This window comes from Impatiens glandulifera, chromosome 1 (assembly GCF_907164915.1).
Source record: "Impatiens glandulifera chromosome 1, dImpGla2.1, whole genome shotgun sequence".
Classification (NCBI taxonomy): Eukaryota; Viridiplantae; Streptophyta; class Magnoliopsida; order Ericales; family Balsaminaceae; genus Impatiens; species Impatiens glandulifera.
The window spans coordinates 29,500,022-29,521,202 of NC_061862.1; the positions used below are offsets into that span (position 1 = coordinate 29,500,022).

Consider the following 21,181-nt stretch of genomic DNA (forward strand, 5'->3'; position numbering starts at 1 on the left):
ATATTACAAATTCTCTCCAAAGCACCTATATTTGCGTTTCTACTGTAGCAAACGAATAATTTTTTTTTTTACATTTTAACTCTTCAATTTTTATTTTATCAATTTTATATATTAAACTTATTTATATAATTAATTTATATAAGTTATTTATATTTTAATTTATTTATATATTTTATTTGTTTATATTTTTATTTTTATCCTATATTTTATATTAAACTTATTTATATAATTATTAATTTAATTAATTTATATAATATTTTTTATATAACATAAATTTATAATAATATTTAAAAATAAAATTACTTTAATATATATATACACAATATTTTTAATAAGTTTTTATAATTAATTTATATTTAAGTTTAAAATATTTGAATGATATTATAATATTGTGGTATAATTTATAAGTTTGTAAAATATATGGGTGATATTAAAAAGTTATAAAAGTTGATGTAAGAAAGAATATTATAAGAATATTCTTTTGAGTTTGAGAATGAATTTTTCGGTTGGAGAAGAATTACTGTTTGATGTGACATTTACACTAAAATGAGTTTGAAAATAGATTTTTCGGTTGGAGATGGTCTTACAAAAATAAATTGATTCATGTTCATTTGTTGATGAGTAAATTAAAAACCAAACAAGTTATTGTTTTAGATCATTACTTGTATATATTTTTATATTATATATAAATTATATTCAAATAATGATGTAACAAGATCACTTACAAAAACAAACAAATTTGGTTAGACTTACAATAAATAAATAAAATATTATATACATATATATTAATTTTAGCTAGATATATAATATAAAGAAATAAAATATCATTATAATAATTTTTTCATTTTTTTTAACTCTCAATCTTAAAGAATAAACATAAATTTAAATAATTATGTTTAAAAAATTTAGAGAAAAGTAATAATCTTATAAAATTTATAAATGCTTAGAACTTAGAGGCATCTTATTAAAGTTATTTATTTTTATATATTATATAATTTCTATTTAGTTTATACTAATATTATAACTATTGTCATATATGAAACCATCATATAATAACAAGTCAAAAGAATATTATTTCTGGGAAAGAACAAATGCAGAGAAAATAGATAATAATACTAAACTTGTTTTGTCCGCCATCAACTTAGTAAAACTCAGTTTAAGTCAAATGACCAATATTGACTTCATTTAATTATACTTACTATAATAATAATAATAATATACTTCAAATATGTTCATATTTGAAAATTGAAATCCAGTTAAACCCCTAATAAATAAATTAACCCACAGTAAAAAGAGAAATTTAAAAATAATAATCACATTTAGGACAGTAAGCCACATTGCAATACACAGTTTACAAGAAAAGTGGCTTCACACTTGGTGCACAAATATTAAAAATTAAACAAACCCTAAAAAAGCCTGTTTCTTCAAGCTTTTGAGAAACATGGGCAAACTTTTGCAGACCACTTACATGATGCAGAAGACTAACAAATTACTAAAAACTCAAAACATAGGTCAAGACACACTCTTTTCACTTCAAGAACATATATCAATCACACTTCCAAACCCTAACCCTAATATATTCTAAGAACATGTCAAGATGAAGATGAAAAGAGAGAAAGTATAACGCTATTTTCTCGAGCGAATGTTACAAAGATTGTTATGCGCCATTTCATTTTATTGGCAATTAGGGTTTTGTCCGGGTCCTCCGAAGTAAAAGTAATGACCCCAATCCCCATTATTTCCGGTTTGGACATCATAACAGTTGGATTCCTCCGTGAATGTTTCAAGTCCATTTGGAGCCTTGAGGTTGTTCGAACTATCCACAATTTGAATATTTCTAAAGTAGCTTGCCTTTCCAAATCCTTCCTCAGGGAAATAACCGCTCCCCATTTGAGTCGTAGTATGTTGCCCGTTGGATTGAGAATTCACCACTTCACCTCCCCATTCGATCATGGAAGCGCTGTCTGCTAAGTAAGAGAACAGAAACGAAGGCCAATATCCCAAAACATAGTCGTCCCCAAATTGCATCCACCAATGCCCCTCTTTTGGATCCTGCGTCATAAAGATGAAACCTTTTCAGTCTTTAATTTTCTATTTTCAAATGTCAATTGAAGCGAAAACTACCTTCCAGATAAGAATACTGATATCGTATTGAGAACTCCTGAAAGATGAAACCGGAGAGATGCTTGCACCCATGGCTATCTCACTGTTAACTTGAATAAAACCTGAGCATAATAGATTGTAGCAACCCGTGGCTTGATATGCATCACTCTGTACAACAAAAACAAACAGTGTCAACACAAGATTGGTTTCTTAAACACTTTTTGCCAAAAGAATTGTGAAAACTTTGGCAATCTTACAGTCCAATAAGTGAATAATCTAGTGTTGTTATCTCCGTAAAGATCTGGGCTGACCTGAAATCATTTAGATATATAGAACATGAGACTTCAAGCTCTTAATTCAGACTGTAATGTTGTTTTTAAAGAAAGAATACCTGCCAACCAGCTTCAATACTATTAAGATCTTCACCAAAAGAACCACCAAGTACCCAAATCTGAGACAAACTGAACTCATTAGGTTGCTGTATTTTAGGCTCCCACACGTTCATCGTCGATTTAGCGCCGTAATACTTGTCACCTTCAACGTATGCAATCGCATGCTGAAAAGTGAAAAGTAGTATAAATTTCTGGTAGTAAATAGCAATGATTGTAATTAAAAACTTAAACAGTTTGTTTGTTTGTTTTCTTTACCTGATGACCACTTTCATTGACGAGGTCTGGATCTGCAGACCTTGGTTTAGGGAAGCTTCTTCTCTTCTTCTTCCCATACCTTTTAACTGAGCTAGCTCTCATAACATCATCTTTCTTGGTTCTTCTTATTGGTATGGTGTCTTCAGGGCACATACCGTTCATGTGCCAGAGTTGAGATACGGGGATTGTTCTTTCTTTGGGTTTTGAAGAAACCTTGTTTTCCTCAAACATCTTATCTGGTTGGTAGCTTGGCCTTGTCTAGATCAATTTAAAGAACCCTAATCAGGGTAACATAAGGAGAATGGAAGAGAAAAGGTGATTTGATGAGATTTATAAGATAATGAACCTGGATTTTGTGTTCTTTAAGGAAGGGATGATCAAATGCTGGTTGATGAGAGATGTGCACACAGTCAATAATATCTCCATCGGGACTCTGTTCAATCCACAACAATGTTCTCAAAATCAAAAACCCAGAAAAGGAAAAGAAAAAAGATACCAACAAAGAGAATCATATTTCTGTAATTATGCATGTTTGTGGGAAGAAGAAATCCTAGAAATTAGAAGCAGACAAAATCTCCAGAAGAAGAAGAAGAAGAAGATCTGGATAAGGGTTAACCTGAATGGTCTTGACAGGAGGTTTATTGAGACGTTTAAGATGTTTATCGACTTCAAGCTTCTGTCTTGAGCCAGTTGTGGGTCTAGCAGCGAATGAAATCGAGATCAACCCAAAGAAAAAAACAATGGCGATTAACACCCTTTTCTTACTCCGGCCACCACCGCTAAACTGAGCGGCAGTAGCAACCATTGTAGAAAACCCTCAACAAACAAACAAATCTGAAGAACCCAAGATGGAAATGATCAAGTTCTTCAAATCAAATAACACACCGCCATGATTACAAGCTTACAAACAGATAAATGAAGGCTTTATTTCCTTCTTTCCTCTATCTCTTTCTCTTTATCTGTTCAAGGCCACTGCAATCACCACAAAAAATTTGCTGCTGAGTTAGGCAGTGTCACTGACGCGTCGCTGAGCAAAAATCCAAAGCTACAGCCACGATCTATCTATTTCTTTCTCTCTCTATTTCTTGAAAGGTGATGGGGTCCTCTTCTCTTTCTGCCATTTCATCATATATGGATTACTACCATTACCATGGCTCATCTTTTCCTGCATCTTTTTTCTAACACGAATGGTAAAAAAATGAATGGAGGTGAAGACTTCAAAATGAAAAAAAAAAAAAAAAAAAGGACAGAGTTTTGAAAACGAGTCCAACTACTGAGTTGGGTTGTCTTTTATGACTCGTCTTGGTTAGAATGCTAATGGTCCTATACATAATTGTTTTGACTGTTTTACCCTCGTTTCAGTTTTTTTCTTTCCATTTTTGTCCTCTTTATATTGAACCTCAAAAGAAGGTGACCTTTTTTTTTTTCCTTCTTATGTGAACATTGGCTAACTTTGCAGGTAGACTTAAAGTCTTGTTTGATTTTTATTTATTTGGTCCCACTTTATATCTTTATTGAAGCTTGGTTAGGTTGGTTATTTGAAGGTGTTTTTTTAGGAGTTTTTGTCTAAACAAAATATTGTAAGATGAAAAGAGTAGATTAACTGATTTTTAATTATTTGAATTACTATAAAAAAAAACTGTATTTGTATTTATAATTTTAATTGATAAAATGAGTGATTTGATGATTAAAATTATAATGATAAAAGAGAATATATAAAAAAAACTTGATAAAATTTCAAAATAAATCACATCAAACAAGGTCTTAGGAAAAATAACAAAGATTTTGCACAAACTATTTCATCCATACTAAATAAAAAAAAAGGTGATTTATATTTATAATTTTATCTATAGTATACAAAAATAAACCACTCAAATTTAAATAAATAAATAAATGTTGCAGGTTCATTGACGTATGTTTGTAAAACATTCAATTGAATTTAAAATATAAAAATCAGGTAACTTAGTTAGATTGTCGGGTTGGAAATTCAAAGACTTATATATATTATTTTCAATCTTTTTTTAATTAATCGAGAGTGAGTCAACTCGCAATTCAACAACCCGACTCGTTTACACTCATATAATGTGTTGTGCCTTATTTTAGAAATATAAAATATTTCAAGTTGTAGTTTAGTGTATTTATGACGACATTTAAAGTAGAGTAGGAATAGTATCTAATTAAATGATGCATTTATGATGATATTGTAATGATAAAAGACATTATCTAGGAATCTGAGTTGGCTTAAAAAAAATTATGATGAGCTTAAAAAAATAACGAGAAATTATGGATAAAACGGGTGAATAAAGATAAATTTTTTCTCAATCTTTTATAATTAAATAAATTGTGAATTAAATTGAAAAAAATTATGAGATTATTATTATTATTTTTCCGGAGTGGGATTTAGCCCATCCAAACTCCTACGTAGATCCGCTCCTAGTAATAATGAAGCATTTGAAAAGTCCAACATTAAACTTTAATAAAAAAAATATTTTTAATATTAATATTCTCGGGTATCGGGTTTGAGTTTTGCACACTCCTCATCCCCGACTTTGTAACGCCACCAGGTCTTTTCTCCCCTCCTCATGCCCGACTCCGACCCCGATTTAAAATACCCGAACTTGACTATCGGGTACCCATGAATATCGGGCATATCTATGCATTAGAGTGCAATGACTCGATAATTTATGATCCGTTTACACTCATATAATGGGTGCACGAGTGTCTGCATTGTGGTATAAGGATCTTATAATTTGTAGCTATATGATTGATGTAAATCATGTAAGGTTTGTAAAAGATGTATAATTTGAAAATTCACAAATAATCCACATGTGAGTATATATATATATATATATATATATATATATATATATATATATATATATATATATATATATATATTTATTTATTTTTGTTCTAAAATTGTATTTATTTATTGAACAAAATCATTGATGTGGTTTAGTTTGTACAATAGTTTAATCATGTTATTAATACTCAATTGTGTAATGAAAACAATTTATAAAAGTTAATTGCTGTTAAAGTAAAAATAAATAAAATCTTTACAATGATGAAATTTAATAGTTGATTGAGAGTATTACTTTCTTTATAATGATGCTATCAATTAGTTACTAACATTATTAAAAAGAGCTATTGATTTATTGGTACTTAAGACAATATAAATAAGATGTCTAACTAGCAATAAGTTACTAATATTATTAGAAAGAGCTATTGATTTATTGGTACTTAAAGACAATATAAATAAGATTGTTAGTTTAATGTATTATCTTAGCAAAAAAAATTGTATTGTGACCTAAGCCTAACATTCACTAAAATGAAAAAAATTAAGCTTAAAATCAACAAGTAAAGTTTTTTTCTATTTATTTGAAGCAAAATGATACAATGAGAGTTTTTTTTAAGTTTTAAAAAGGAAAATTATTTATATCACTTGATTAATTCTTATTTTAATTTTTTAAATAAAAATTCATTTTAATAATTCATTTTGCAAATTACTAAAAAAATAATCTATTTTTCATTATCAAAAAACCCATAAAAATCATTAAGAAAACACAAGAGCAAACAAGCCCAAAAAAACATAACAAAATCACTTACTAAAATTATTGATGTCACTCCAAGCAATAAGCATAATCACATTGTAAAAAAAAAAACCATTTATACAAATATTATGATACACTAAACAATTTAACTTGATAATAATAATAATAATATAATTTAAATACAAAATCTGAAGCTGGCAGGCAGACCATTGTAGGCTATGGCTGTGGATTGGAATCCAAAGAGAATAATATATTTATTTATTATTATAATATATGTTTTTTTTGTTGCTATTATAATATTATATTTGAACTTTGAAGAACAGTATCACCTTTGACGCCACGGACACAGTCATAGATAATAATAAAATAATAATAATAAATAATTTTAGTGGTAATAGTTGGTAATAATTCTGACACTAATTATATATTTTTATATAATTATATACCCCATTGTTTTGTACTCTGCTGCAAAAATCTTATCTTGTACCATTTTAATTATTAAACTAATAATCATTAAGCATTTCAACATTTTCTTATATTTGTTTATTCATTGATTTCCTTTTACCAAAGGCTAGATTAATTTGCACCCATTAAAAGTAAAATCATGGAAAATTAAAATTGAAAAAATAATAATGAAAGTTATTATGCAAATTTCTCACATAAATATAACTAACAAAAGCTAATAATCAAATTATAAATCTTTATATCAGATCAATGTTAACTTACAAAAAGATTATCAAAATCCCTTTAAGAATTTGATTTATAAATAGTTTTTTTTCTATTAATGACAGGCTCACAGGCTAAATTCCTTTTAATATTGGTTCCAAATTAGAGTACAATTATATACATTGTCGAGATGAGGATTCAATATTTCTTGTGGTCCTTGTTGCTTAACATTAAATTGTTTATTTATTTACAATAATCCCACATTTAATTCACAATCGCATCAAATTAGTCATAATTGAGATGAAAAAAAAAGAAAAAAGAAGTTGAATTTTGATAAGAAAAATAAATGTATACAAAAACATTATTTATATAGTCAGGGACGGGCCAAGGATGTCGAGGTGGAGACTGACTTAAATAAATAACGATTTTTTTTTAGATAAAATGATTTAATAAAAGTAAGTTTTATCATTTTTTTAATAATTAAATAAATAAAACAGTGAACTATATTGATATTTTAAAAAAAAAGGAATAATGTCACATTTTTACCGTATTTTTTTTAGATTGACTTTCGTCCATCCAGCCCCTACATAGATCCGTCCCTGTATATAGTTGTTATAGTTTTAGACGGTTTTAATTGTTTCCCTGAATATATGATATATTTTAAAAACATTAGATAAGTCTCATTCTTCTCAATTTAAGTTAATTCCATTTCAATTATCATTAGAGTAAATAAAATTTATATTTTTAATTTCTTACTCATTCATATCTTTTCAAGGAGGATTGCAACTTGCAAGATAAACATTTTTTTTCCATTGTGATATATTTTTGCATTCAATTTAATAATCATTTTTGTCGTGTAATTAATTAACCTTGAAACTACTACTTAAATCTTAAGTTAACAAAATAATTTTAAGTGGTAAAAGTAATAATCAACAGATCAAAATTCATTAGTTTAATTTTCACTAAAACTTTTTTTTGTTTAAAATAGAATAGTATAAGTTTTCTAAATTAAAAAAATATAATTTCAATTATGAGATTGCATTTATTTTATTTAAAAATCAATAGATTTATATATATTAATTGATTTTGTCAAAGGACATGTTTATTCCTTTATTAAAGAAAAATTAATTATTAATCTTTTATTTATGTGGGTTCATTTTACGTATATAAAAGGGTGTATATAAGGGTTTTTTTTATATACTTTCCCCTCCCAACCAATTTTAATTTCTCTGCTTTCCTTTTCAATAAAATAAAAGTTTATATATATATATATATATATATATATTAACGATTAATTAATTTATTCCATTAAAATAAATTATTAAGTTTAGTGTTCTTCCACCAACCAATTTATAGTAGTCTGGATAAGTTAACGTAATCATGTGATTTAGAAAAATATTTTTGAAGCTAATGGAATATATATATAGTATAATATTTACTCATATTCATATTCCATACTAATAAATAAATGAAAAAAGATGAAGGAAACAAATTTTAGAACCAAATCAATATAACAAATCTACATGACACACACTACATGTGCGAAAATTTTTAAATAAAAATTAATTCAGGTAAAAAAAATGTTCAACAAGTAATATGCAATGCGTTATAAAGACTTATTCAGCGTTGAACTGAGTAATATGCAGTGCGTTATAAAGGCATATCTAGCACGGTATATAATTAGCGTTGAACTGAGTCATATCCAAGGCGATATAAAGTCATATACAACGCTGAACTGAGTCATATTCAGCGTTTTATAAGGACATATACAACGCGTTATAAAGACATATTTAGCGCAATATATGACTTATCGCTGAATTGAGCCATATTTAACGTGATATAAGGTCATATCCAGCGCTGAACTGAGCTATATCCAACGCGATATAAGATCATATCCAATGCTAAACTGAGCCATATCCAGCGCGATATAAGGTCATATTTAGCGCTGTATAAAGTAATATTTAGCGTTGTATAAAGTATATTCAGCGCAATATAAAACCATATCTAGCGATGAATAAAGTAATATTTAGTATTGTATAAAACATATTCAGCTTTGTATAAGGTCATATCTAGCGTGTATAAGGTTATATTCAGCGTGGTATAAGGTCACATCCAACGCGGTATAAGAACATATCCAGTACCGTAAAATGTCATATCTATCATATCCAACGCGATATAAGGGCATATCCAGTGTTGTATATGACCATATTTAACACGTTATAAAGTAAATCCAGGCTGCTGAACCTTTTTTAAGATATTAATTTTTTTTATTATTATTCTTTTATACATGTTTTTTTTTTATTTCTCTCCTATAAATGTGACAGACCACGTCTGATTCATAGTGTTATTTCCGTTCTCAATTTCGTTGTCTCTATCCTATTTCTAAATAAATATATCTAAATGTATCTCAATTATTGTATATAATATATATTTGTTTGGAAAAGAAAGTTATATATATATATATATATATATATATATATATATATATATATATATTAAACCTAATTATTCTGCTGGAGGAAAAGTTATTTTTTTTTTTATGTTAGGATTCTTACTTAAAAAAAGAAAAAGAAAAGATAATGTCTTTTTATGGTTATAGTGTGCAAAGTGTAGACACGGAAATGAAGGCATGCGACTGTTTTGTCTGTTTTCGTCATCGTCACATGGGCTGTTCATTTTGTGACTGGTCCATTTACATAATATTAGCTAGGATTTTTCTATTAACTTTTTCTAAAATAATTTAAATAAATTAATAATATATTTTTTTATAAACTTATCTAAATCATTAACTAAATTATAAGAATATTTTAATAATTTTTTCATTATTAAACCATCTCAAACAAGCTGTCATAAAGTTGTGGCATTGTTTGATTTCAAAATAATTCCAATTTAATCAAGCTTTTAATTGTCTTTTTCAATTGGTACCCTACTCATTAAATACTCTTAATAAGGCATTCCTTTGTGCTGGTTTTAATTTAGTTTAAACAAAAACAAATACATTTTATAGACAAATAAATTAAATGTTATCGAATATATAACTAAACGATTTATGATTAAATCAGAAAAAAATATAAACTTAATTGTTGTGATGAACACCTCTCCCAAGAAGATATGAGGAAAACTAAAATAAATAAATAAATAAATAATTCATTGATTGATGGGGGGAATGGGCATATGGTGGGTGAGTGCTCTTATGCCAAAGATCATAATTGAAAAACATGCAATTATTATTAGTTTTTGTGTATAATTGAACCACAAAAGTTTGACATAAATAAAAAGCTTACACAAAAGATATTAAAAAAAATAAGAAGAAGAAAAGGGTTGAATGATGAAGAATTAAGGAGACCCCACCACCCCATGTTTGACCCTTTTCCTTCTTCCTCTTTCATCATTTCCTAAATTTCTCTATAATTTCATATTTTGGTTTTGTTTTGGATTTTAAGAATTTTCCTTCTAGTTTTTGTACATTATTTTTAATTAGATTCCTTTAAAGTGAAGATTATAAAAAAGGAGCCCGATTGTTTGTTTCCTCTACAAGATTGAAAAATGACATTTTAATCATCTAGTTCAATTTTTAATTAAAACACTTTAAAATTCACTTAACCAAGTTCAAAACAGTGCAAATCGAATCGAATCCGAGTTCAAAACATTACAAATTAAAAATTTATAAATTCGTAAAATCAAGATTTCCTCTTTCTTATATTCTCCTTCTTAACATTGAAATTGAAGGTTGATATAGTCCCCAACCTTTCTTTCTTACATAACATCAAATGCTGTCTTAAAAGTTATAGTTGAATTTTTATTTATTTATAAAGTTAAGTGATAGTTGTTCTTAAAATATTCCAATTTTTATTATAAATATATTTAACAAAAAAAAATAGGATAAGTGGTTATCTGATTGTTAATTTTCTTTTAAAAAAAATATTTTTCTATTTATAAGCATTTAGAGAACATGACTATCAAAGATTGTACAAGCTTCTTATACCCAATGGACTTACAATTTTTCATTGAATTAGATAAATATATATATATATATTAACAAATTTAAAAACAACATTTGTCCGTTCAAACTCAACTTCATTTTAGTTTCGAGTATTTCCAAAGGAGTGCAAAATCGATTCCCATTCTTTCAAATCCGACAAGTCTATATATAATCTAACCATTGATATCTCAGATTTATGTTCTTTACTTTAATTTTTAAGTTAAATAACATCTCCCCATCTTATTATCAAAATGCAGCAATCCAAATACAGGGAAAGGGCAGGGGGGTATTCTGATTACTACTATGAAGCTGGCTAATAATACATATATTAAACTCTAACTCACTACTTCCGATTTCATTGCCTCTTTTCTTTAGTACCCATATCCTGATTATATTAAGACAAATCATAAATTAGTTCCAAGTAATTATGAGTTACCAATCATAATAAGACTTATTAGCAAGTACCTGAATTGTCCATGGGGTTTCCTCCAGCAGGGGCAGCCTCCGGTTCCTTGATTTCAACAACTACACAATCTGACATCAAGAATGTCTTCGCTACTGAAGCAGCATGCTCCAGGCAACATCGTACCACCTGTTTGTTGTAATGTAAGAAAAACAGATGGACAATCTCAAAATTAACGGTTATTAAAAGTGATCATGACTACTAACTAACCTTGGTTGGGTCAATTATTCCAGCCGACATTAGATCTTCATATTTTCCAGTTGCAGCATTATATCCATATCTATAGTCGTCACTAGCAAGCACCTTACATACATAATGAAACCCAGTTTATTTTCAGGCCATTCATTCAGACATAATACAGTAAGTGATGAGTCAGTCAGTCAGTCACCTTCTCGCTTACTACGCTCCCATTAACACCAGCATTCTTCGCAATTAACTTCAATGGATAGCTCAAAGCTCTTTTCACTATATCTGCTCCAACCTATCCCCACACAGAACATACATAAATTTTGTTTCAAAGTTCCTTCATTTATATGTTATATGCAAAAGTAAGAGTACCTTTTCTTCATCGTTATCAAGGGTTTCCCTAATTGCATCAACTTTGGATGAAAGCCTAAGAAGAGTGCACCCACCACCCACAACAATACCTTCTTCAACAGCAGCCTGAGAGACAGACAGTTAGTTAATTAGACAGAGAGAGCACAAGGTAAAGACACAACAATTGCCCAAATTAACACTCCAAGGAGATACTTGGAAACTGGTATTCTCAATGATTTTTGTTCTTTTCTTTTGGTTTAAGATTTTTGTGTGGATGATGATCAGATTGTTTTTTAATCATGATCTAAGTGATTTTTGTTGCTTTATTTGGTATACAAAATACTTTTTAAATCATGAACCAAATTAATTATACTGGAATTTTATGTTGTATTTGGTATAGAGATTTCTTTCTCAATCATGATTAATTTTTTTTTTTGGATCATGATTTTCTAGGTCATTGTGATTTTTAAGATCATCATCAATGTGAAAATAAGTTAATAACAAAACAGCCCTTAATTGAGCGCTCCGTTCCATTTTCTTATAAATCACTTGCCTTTGTTGCATTAAGGGCGTCTTCTACTCTCAGCTTCTTTTCTTTAAGTTCCGTCTCTGTTTGAGCTCCCACCTTCATATTATTAAAACATGGATCAGCAAGACTTGACATAAATTATAGATTTCAAAAGGTTGAAAGAATTACAAAGCATAGAACTATAAATTACCTGGATTACAGCAACACCTCCAGACAGTTTCGCGATCCTTTCGTTTAGTTTCTCCTTTTCATACTCTTGCTCAGCAGCCTAGTCAATCAAACATGTATAATCTATTTTAGGACCTAGCACATGTCCTATGTTTGTATCTTGGTGCTACATAGACTGAGAGGGAAACCTACCACTATCAGGTTTCTAATTTGGGCCACCCGTTTGTTTACAACTTCTTGCGTACTTCCATCACCAACTATTGTTGTAGTGTCCTTAGTAAGCACTACCTTTGCAGCATGACCCAAAACGTCTTTGTCAGCTTTGTCCAAACTTAATCCCACCTCCTCTCTAATAACCGTTCCTGTCAATGACAACAAAATTTAGCAAACACCCCAAACATATATATATATATATATATATATATATATATATTTAAAGATGAGATCTTTACCTCCTGTCAGGATAGCGATATCATCAAGGTACTGGCTCTTCCTTTCTCCAAATCCAGGTGCTTTTAGTGCCGCGATCTTCAATGCCCCTCTAAGCCTGTTCACTACTAGAGTTGCCAAAGCTTCTTGTTCAATATCTTCAGCTATTATCAGGATAGGGTATCCACCTCTAATAGCATCTTCCAAGACATTAACAAGATCTCTTGCATTTGTCACTTTCTTGTCAACTAGTAGAAGCTTGCAATTTTCATATTCAACAGTCATCTTTTCACTGTCAGTTACAAAGTAAGGAGAGATGTAACCGCGATCAAATTGCATTCCCTCCACGACGTAAAGGCTGTTCTCAGCACTCTTTCCTTCTTCAAGGGTAACCACACCCTTCCTTCCTACCTTACTCATTGCCTCCGCAATCATATTTCCAACTTCATAATTGTTACCAGCACTAACTGCAGCTACATCTGCTAACTCACTGTCTTCCACCTGCACAAGGCTCAATAACAATCAAAGATAAGATTTTTATGTTCTACACTCACTATAATAACATAACTTAAGGAGGCTCCTTGTCTTACCTCCTTCGACATTTTCTTGAGCTCAGCAACCAAGGCTTTCGCGGTCTTTTCAATACCTCTGGTGATTAAAACTGGGTTTGCACCAGCCGCTACCACCTGTAACAGTAGTATAATTATTTAATTAGCAGTAGTGATGGTTGTACAGTTTACTTATCACAGATGTCTTGAAATCTAAAAATGATTAATAATTTCATGGATCTATAACAACCTTGACTCCTTCTGCAATAAGACCTTGAGCAAGAACAACAGAAGTTGTTGTACCATCACCAGCCAAATCGTTTGTCTTAGCAGCTGCTTGTCGAACCAATTTAGCACCAATGTTCTCTACTGGATCTTCCAACTCAACCTAGAAGATGAGGAAATTACTAGACACTTAAATTTCCATTTCTGAGTGGAATAAAACATACAAGATTCATACCCAATGCAAAAAGATGAAGCTACTCAAGGATTTGAAAATAGATGCCATTAGATCCACAAAAAGGAAAAACAAATCCTACATCCATAAAGTTAAAAATACCTCTTTAGCCACGGTGACTCCATCATTAACAATTTTTGGAGAACCATACTTGCTCTCAAGAACAACATTTCGACCTTTAGGACCAAGGGTAACACCAACAAGATCCGCAAGCTTATTGACACCATTCTATACAGAAAAAAAAAACACATTGCATCATCAGAAAACTATGTTAAGTTGTGAAAACATTCTGCATAGAGCTGCATATACACTCACTTGAAGCTTCTTAATAGCAGACCCATCCTTATTAAAATATAAATCCTTTGCCATTGCATTTATTCTTGGGGAACGAGCTCTTTGGAGAACAATTTTTTGATTCCTACCAAATGAGTTTGAAGATATTGATGCAAAAGAAGAAAGCTTGCTTGATGAACTTGTAACCTTCCTTTCTGCTACTGGAGCACTGTTTACAGCCAAGGAACCGACTGAAGACATGGCAGCAAAAGCTGAAGCCATTTTTTAACCTTCAGACAATGAAAACCATCAGTTCAAGGTGAATCAGAAAATGTTCCAATGCAATATAATCCAGCAATAACTATTAGACATAATAGTGCAAATTAAGCAATTAACAAGACAATTTTACAAATTAAGAGAGAAATGAAGCCGGAGCCGGTATCTTACCGGATAAATGAGAGTCGTCGGCGGCGGTGAAGCTCTGTAAAAGGCCGGCGAGAGGATGACGAAATGGGGTTTATGGATTATGGTATCTCTCCCTTTCTTTCCTGCGGGGTTCTAGAGAGAGATTCTAGGTCAATGCAGGTATAAATAAATAAACGGTCCTCCTTGATTCTCAGAGTTTAAACTAATCTGAGCCGTTTGTTCCGTCGCCCGTTGTATTGTATTTGTCTTTCCCTAACTTGGAATAATCTAGAACATTTGTTCATAACTGTCTTAAATAATTTATATTATTTTTTAAAAACAAACTCAATATTATGATTGTTATTTCACTTGATATAAAAATTATTTTTCATTGTCACCTAAATTATTTGTTTACATCATTGAGATTTTTAATAAATATATTTTTTTAATTATAAATTTAAATAAAATATATACCAACACAAGACAAGACAAAGTTAAACTTACTTAAAAAAAAATCATGGATAATAATTAAAGACACTTATTAGTTATTATCACATTTATAAAATAATGTAAATTAAAACTAATTTAGACTAGTTGAAATATAAATACACGTTTTAAATAAGGATGTAAATGGTTCGATTTAATCGGTTTATTGACGTCGATTACTGAATTTCAAACCGTCGGTTCGTCGATATAATCGGTTCTGTTTGAACGGTTAGATGATCGATTTTGTCGGCTTTGTAGGTTCGATAAATTTGTTAAAATAGATTAAATATATATATCAATAATAATCTATACTTATTTTCATAGATATAAACAAATACAAATATTAGGAATAAGATCCAATAACATAACTTATGAATCACTAGCATAATTTTCAAAATAAAAATATTTTATACTAAGATTTTTTTACTAAAATAAGTCAACAATTTTGAAATGAAATTTATCTACTAATAATAGTTAATATTTTTTTAATAGTTACTAACAAGTTTTTATATTTATTATAATCTCTCATTATTAGTTAAAATGTGTTATGACCTAATAATTATAATATATTACTCATCATTGTCGGTATAATGTTCGTTTTTTTCGTCTTATTTAAATATTACATTTTAAACATTTGGTTGGTTCGAACGGTTTGAGCGATTTCAATGACATTAAACCAACAAACCAAACTGTCAACTTGGTAAAAAGGAAACAATAATGAATTCGGCTTAACCAATTAAGTTTAATTTGAACGATTTGGTGGGTATACTTGCCCCTTAATTTTAAGGAATCAAATATATAAGATATAAATTAACACAAGTATACATCAACCATCCATTACTAATAATAATAATAATAATAATAATAATAATAATAATAATAATAATAATAATAATAAGAGTCGGCCCAAACTTTGGGCTGCCAAACCTAGGCAAATAAATTTTGACCGCTAAAATAAAATTGATAAAAGAATGGATTGTGGTAAAATTAGAACACGTGACAAAATAAAAGTTCTAAATTTTCATTTTAAACCACTGAGTTGTATTATTTTAAGCTTTAAAATACTAGTAACGTCTTCTTTATTTTATTAAATGGGTTGTCGTGGGCTTGCTGGGCTTACCTAAGGACCGACTCTATAATAATATGAAATCAAATTATATGTGACCTCACTATTATTCTTTCTAACTAGAATGAATTCCGTGTATTTGCACGAGTAAGAATATAAACAAAATATTATTTATCTATAAATATTATATTTAATATTATTCAAATTTAATTAATTTAAAATTAATTTTACTTTTTAAAAATCAAGTTCAATCCAAAATTTAATGTTAATATATATTTTAAAATTCATTAAATATCTAAAATAAAAAAAATTAATTTTATGAGTTTGAAAGACACTTAAAAGAAATGTAGATTTCTTCTTAGTAACAATCAAGTTAATTACACCATTTATCTTGTTAGTTACTATAGATAAATCTAGAGATTTACTTAAAGTTGTGTCATACATTTTGCTCTTATCTGTACTTTACACTATTACCGACCTCTTATCCATTACGACGACCTTTTTTACCACCAATTCTACAAACCAACCACCACTCACACAATCCACATCTCATATCGTGACCTCACACACTTTTACACATCTATTATCTCTCGTCAAATCAACCACCAATCTCAATCGACCTCTCATATCATGACTTCACATTTTCACATGTCTCTTATCACACTTGACAAACCAACCACCAATCTCAATCGACCTTTAGTATCGTGAACTCACACATTTTCACATTTCGGTCAATCAAAATTTCATTCAAAATATTTTTAACCATCAATATCTCATTTATTACCGGACTCTTATCCCCATAAATCCCACATCTCATCTCATGATTTTTACCCTTATCACAACTTTTTTACCACCAATCGACCTCTTATCTTGTGACTCACACATTTTCATATTATTCTTAATCACTCGGAAAATCACCCACAAATCCCAATCAACCTTTAATTTTGTGACCTCACACACGTTTACAATTCGATTAATCAACATTTTATTCATATATTTTAACCACTAATATCTCATTTATTACTATCCTCTTTTATATTACCGCGACCTCTTATTTTACCCCCACTTTGGTAAACTAACCACCAAATCTCAATCAACATCTCATCTCGTGACCTCACACATTTTTACACACCTCTTATCCTTGTCAAACCAATACCAATCCCTCAATCGACCTCTCATTTTGTGACTCACATTTTTTCATATGTCTCTTTGTCCCCTCGACAAATAACTCACCAATCACAATCGACCTCTAATCTCATGACCACCCATACTTTTATATTTTGGTCAATCAACATCTCATTCATATATTTTTAATCACCAATATCTCATTTGTTACCAACCTATTAAATTATTCCCCACTTATGGCAAACCAACCACTAAATCTCAATCGACATCTCATCTCATTACCTTACTCACTCTTTCACTCATCTCTTATACCTCGTCAAACCAAACATCAATCTCCCCAATCGACCTCGCATCTCGTGACTCATAATTTTTCATGCCTCTTTATCCCTTCGACAAACCACTGACTAATCCTAATTTCGACCTCTAATCTCGTGACCTCACACACGTTTATACTCCGGTCAATCAACATCTCATTTATATAATTTTAACCGACTAAATCTCATTTTATTATCGATTTCTTATCACGACAAATCAACCAAAAATCCCCACCTCGCATCTCATCATATTTACTTTTATCACGACTTCTTTTACCCCGCTTCAACAAATCAACAACCAATCTTCCAATCGACCACTTCAGTCAATCAACATCTCATTCATATATTTTTAACCACTAATATCTACTTTTTAAGAAAACATATTATATTTACCTTCACTTCGGAAAACCAAGCACCAAATCCCAATTGACATTTTATCTTTTGACCTCATACACTTTCACACCTCTTATCTACACGACAAACCAACTACCAATCTTAGTCGACCTTTGTGACTCACACTTTTTCACATGCCTCTTTATCCACTCGGCAAAAACCACCACCAAATCTTAATCAACCTCTTATGACTCACACTTTTTCATATGTCTCTTTATCTTCAGTAAACCATCCACAATCTTAGTTGACCTCTTTTACCCCCCACTTCAACAAATCAACAACCAATTCTTAATCGATCACACACCTATTATATTTTTAACCACTAATATCTAATTTGCTAAGGAAACCTCTTATATTTACCCCCACTTGAGAAAACCAACACTAGTAGAAAAAGTATTTTTAACGACCAACATTCACCACAACGATCATTCACCGTGACTAATAAAAATTATTAATGTCGGCGATATATACGCCGTGGTTAATAATTATTATTAGTGTCGGCTATGTAACGCCCACACTAATAATTTTTATTACCCACGACTTTCATTGTATTCGCCGTGACTAATATTTTTGTTTTCTGCCACACTCCCGCTATTATTATTAGTCACAGTTTTATGATGAACGCCGTGACTAAAAGTCATTTCTCCCCGGTTTTTTAGAGAAAATTAATAACCACGGCAATAGCATAAAGCCGTGATTAACAATACTATACTATTAATCACGGTTTTCTGATAACGCCGTGGTTATTAATCCTTCACAAAAATTTCCAAACTTATTGATTATTAATTTTCCAATTATTGATTATTAAGGACAACATTATCATAAAACCGTGATTAATAAATAATTTATTAATCAAACCGTGATTAATAATAATTTATTAATCAATTCAAATTAATTTTTTTGTTAAAGATCACAAAGAAAAATCAATTCCTGCAGTTACATAACACGTTCCTTAACTAATTTCTCATGTGTTTACATATTTTGAGATTATTTTTTTTTGGTAAAACACATAATTAATAAGATAATAAAAAAATGATATGATATGGTGTATGATTTGTAAAAAACCTTAAGTCCAAACTCATGCTAACTTTCTTGACCAATTCTTGGGAGAGTTTGTTGAAGACCACATCTAAGTACGTAGTTAGACAATTTGAGAGAATGTGGTTTTACATATTTGATGATTGATTTTTTTTTAAACACATAATTAACAAGATAATATTTCCTTAATCGAACATTTTTAACCACGACAATGGGTAGTGTCGTGGTTAATAATCATTTTTGCGTTATATAAAACTATTATTAACCACGGCTTTAAATAAAACCGTGGTTAATAATTATTATTAACCACGACATTAAGTAAAGCCGTGGTTAATAATGTATCAACATTAATTTTAGATTTATATATAAAATTATTAAATATCTTTCCTATACATATCAAATATTTATATAATATATATTATTTATTTTATTTATATATTTATATTTATATACACAAAGACAAATTATTTGTTTACCTTTGAATTATTTATTTACTTTTAACTCTATTTTTTAAATATATTTTATATAAATATTATATATATAAATAAATTTAATAATTATATATATATATATTAAAAATTAATGATTAAAGATAATATATAAAAATTATTTTTAACCTTTATTTTCTAAATATTGATATAAATATATAGATAATATATTATTCACCACGGCGTTATATAAAACCGTGATTAATAATGTATTACTATTAACCACGGCGTTAAGTAAAACCGTGGTTAAGAATAATTATTAACCACGGCTTTAAGTAAAACCGTGGTTAATAATTATTATTAACCACGACATTAAGTAAAACCGTGGTTAATAATGTATCAACATTAATTTTAGATTTATATATAAAATTATTAAATATCTTTCCTATACATATCAAATATTTATATAATATATATTTTTTATTTTATCTATATATTTATATTTATATACACAAAGACAAATTATTTGTTTACCTTTGAACTATTTACTTACTTTTAATTCTATTTTTTAAATATATTTTATATAAATATTATATATATATATATATATAAATAAATTTAATAATTATATATATATATATATATTAAAAATTAATGATTAAAGATAATATATAAAAATTATTTTTAACCTTTATTTTCAATATTAATATAAATATATAGATAATATATTATTCACCACGGCGTTATATAAAATCGTGATTAAAAATTATTATTAACCACGGCACTAGATAAAGCCGTGGTTAATAATGTATTAACATTAATTTTAGATTTATATATAAAATTATTAAATATATATAATTTAAATGTGAGTATATATTAACCACGACGTTATATAAAACCCTGATTAATAATGATACATTATTAACCACGGCCTTACCTAATTTGCCGTGATTAATAATCATTACAAGGTTATTTGTGTTAAATATTACTTATTCTTTTTCTTTCTTCTTTCTCTCTTTCTCCAATTCAGTTTTCCGCTCACTGTCGACTCCTTTCCTAGCTTGGATCAAGGATAATGGCTGTTGTTGGCTCATCTATGACAGACGCTTTCGCCAAATAAACTGTTTCGTCTCTTCTTCTCCTTCTTTTGTCACTGTTTTCATTCATTCTTGATCTAAATGCTGGACTGGAACCCTAAATGATTTCGCTAATTTGGAGTTGTGCAAATAGGTGTGTATAATCAAACGTTTCTTACATTCTTTTTGTTTATTTTCTCCTCTGTATTTAATATCAATGGTCCTGGGAAGGAACAGTTAGAGAAAGTAATCAATGCATACATGAAGCCAAAATGCCACTATGCTCTTTGATGGACATAATATTATCTTTCATACGCACTATGAATATCCTTTTCAAACACGTATCTTTACTTGTAATGTTAGTTATGTTGTCTCAATTAATTTTCTTATTTTGAATCATCTCCAAGTAGTAGTAGTAGTGTTTGCTGATGATTGTGGTTGGGTCTTGAGTTGGATAAAAGTGATGTTCATCCACTGGTTATCATCTTTAGCTGCTC

General features: G+C 29.1%; 2 protein-coding genes across 2 annotated transcripts; both read right to left on the minus strand.

The window, feature by feature from the left end:
• Positions 1-1,296: 1,296 nt before the first annotated feature.
• LOC124921414 lies at positions 1,297-3,853 on the minus strand. Its single transcript, XM_047462077.1, has 7 exons — positions 3,367-3,853; positions 3,097-3,183; positions 2,751-3,008; positions 2,495-2,659; positions 2,361-2,414; positions 2,125-2,271; positions 1,297-2,052 (listed from the first exon to the last, which is right to left on the minus strand). Exons 1-7 carry the CDS (start codon positions 3,553-3,555, stop codon positions 1,675-1,677), a joined length of 1,278 nt encoding a protein of 425 aa, XP_047318033.1. The 5' UTR covers positions 3,556-3,853; the 3' UTR covers positions 1,297-1,674.
• A 7,270-nt stretch (positions 3,854-11,123) lies between these two features.
• LOC124921417 (ruBisCO large subunit-binding protein subunit beta, chloroplastic-like) lies at positions 11,124-14,951 on the minus strand. The gene is made up of 14 exons (XM_047462080.1): positions 14,801-14,951; positions 14,396-14,643; positions 14,183-14,308; positions 13,874-14,011; positions 13,666-13,761; positions 13,099-13,576; positions 12,839-13,008; positions 12,669-12,746; positions 12,503-12,574; positions 11,971-12,075; positions 11,801-11,893; positions 11,623-11,715; positions 11,415-11,541; positions 11,124-11,334 (listed from the first exon to the last, which is right to left on the minus strand). The coding sequence occupies exons 2-14, from the start codon at positions 14,633-14,635 to the stop codon at positions 11,321-11,323; spliced, it is 1,830 nt and encodes a 609-aa protein (XP_047318036.1). The 5' UTR covers positions 14,636-14,643; positions 14,801-14,951; the 3' UTR covers positions 11,124-11,320.
• Positions 14,952-21,181: the final 6,230 nt, after the last annotated feature.

Excerpts from the sequence above, each read along its gene's own strand:
- LOC124921414 (XM_047462077.1), bottom strand. The coding sequence starts at position 3,555 with ATGGTTGCTACTGCCGCTCAGTTTAGCGGTGGTGGCCGGAGTAAGAAA. Across the intron at positions 2,272-2,360 it reads GATTATTCACTTATTGGACT|AGTGATGCATATCAAGCCAC; the intron begins GTAAGATTGCCA and ends TTTGTTGTACAG. Across the intron at positions 2,053-2,124 it reads TCAGTATTCTTATCTGGAAG|GATCCAAAAGAGGGGCATTG; the intron begins GTAGTTTTCGCT and ends TTTATGACGCAG.
- LOC124921417 (XM_047462080.1), bottom strand. The coding sequence starts at position 14,635 with ATGGCTTCAGCTTTTGCTGCCATGTCTTCAGTCGGTTCCTTGGCTGTA. Across the intron at positions 14,012-14,182 it reads GAGTCACCGTGGCTAAAGAG|GTTGAGTTGGAAGATCCAGT; the intron begins GTATTTTTAACT and ends CTCATCTTCTAG. Across the intron at positions 12,747-12,838 it reads AAATTAGAAACCTGATAGTG|GCTGCTGAGCAAGAGTATGA; the intron begins GTAGGTTTCCCT and ends TTGATTGACTAG.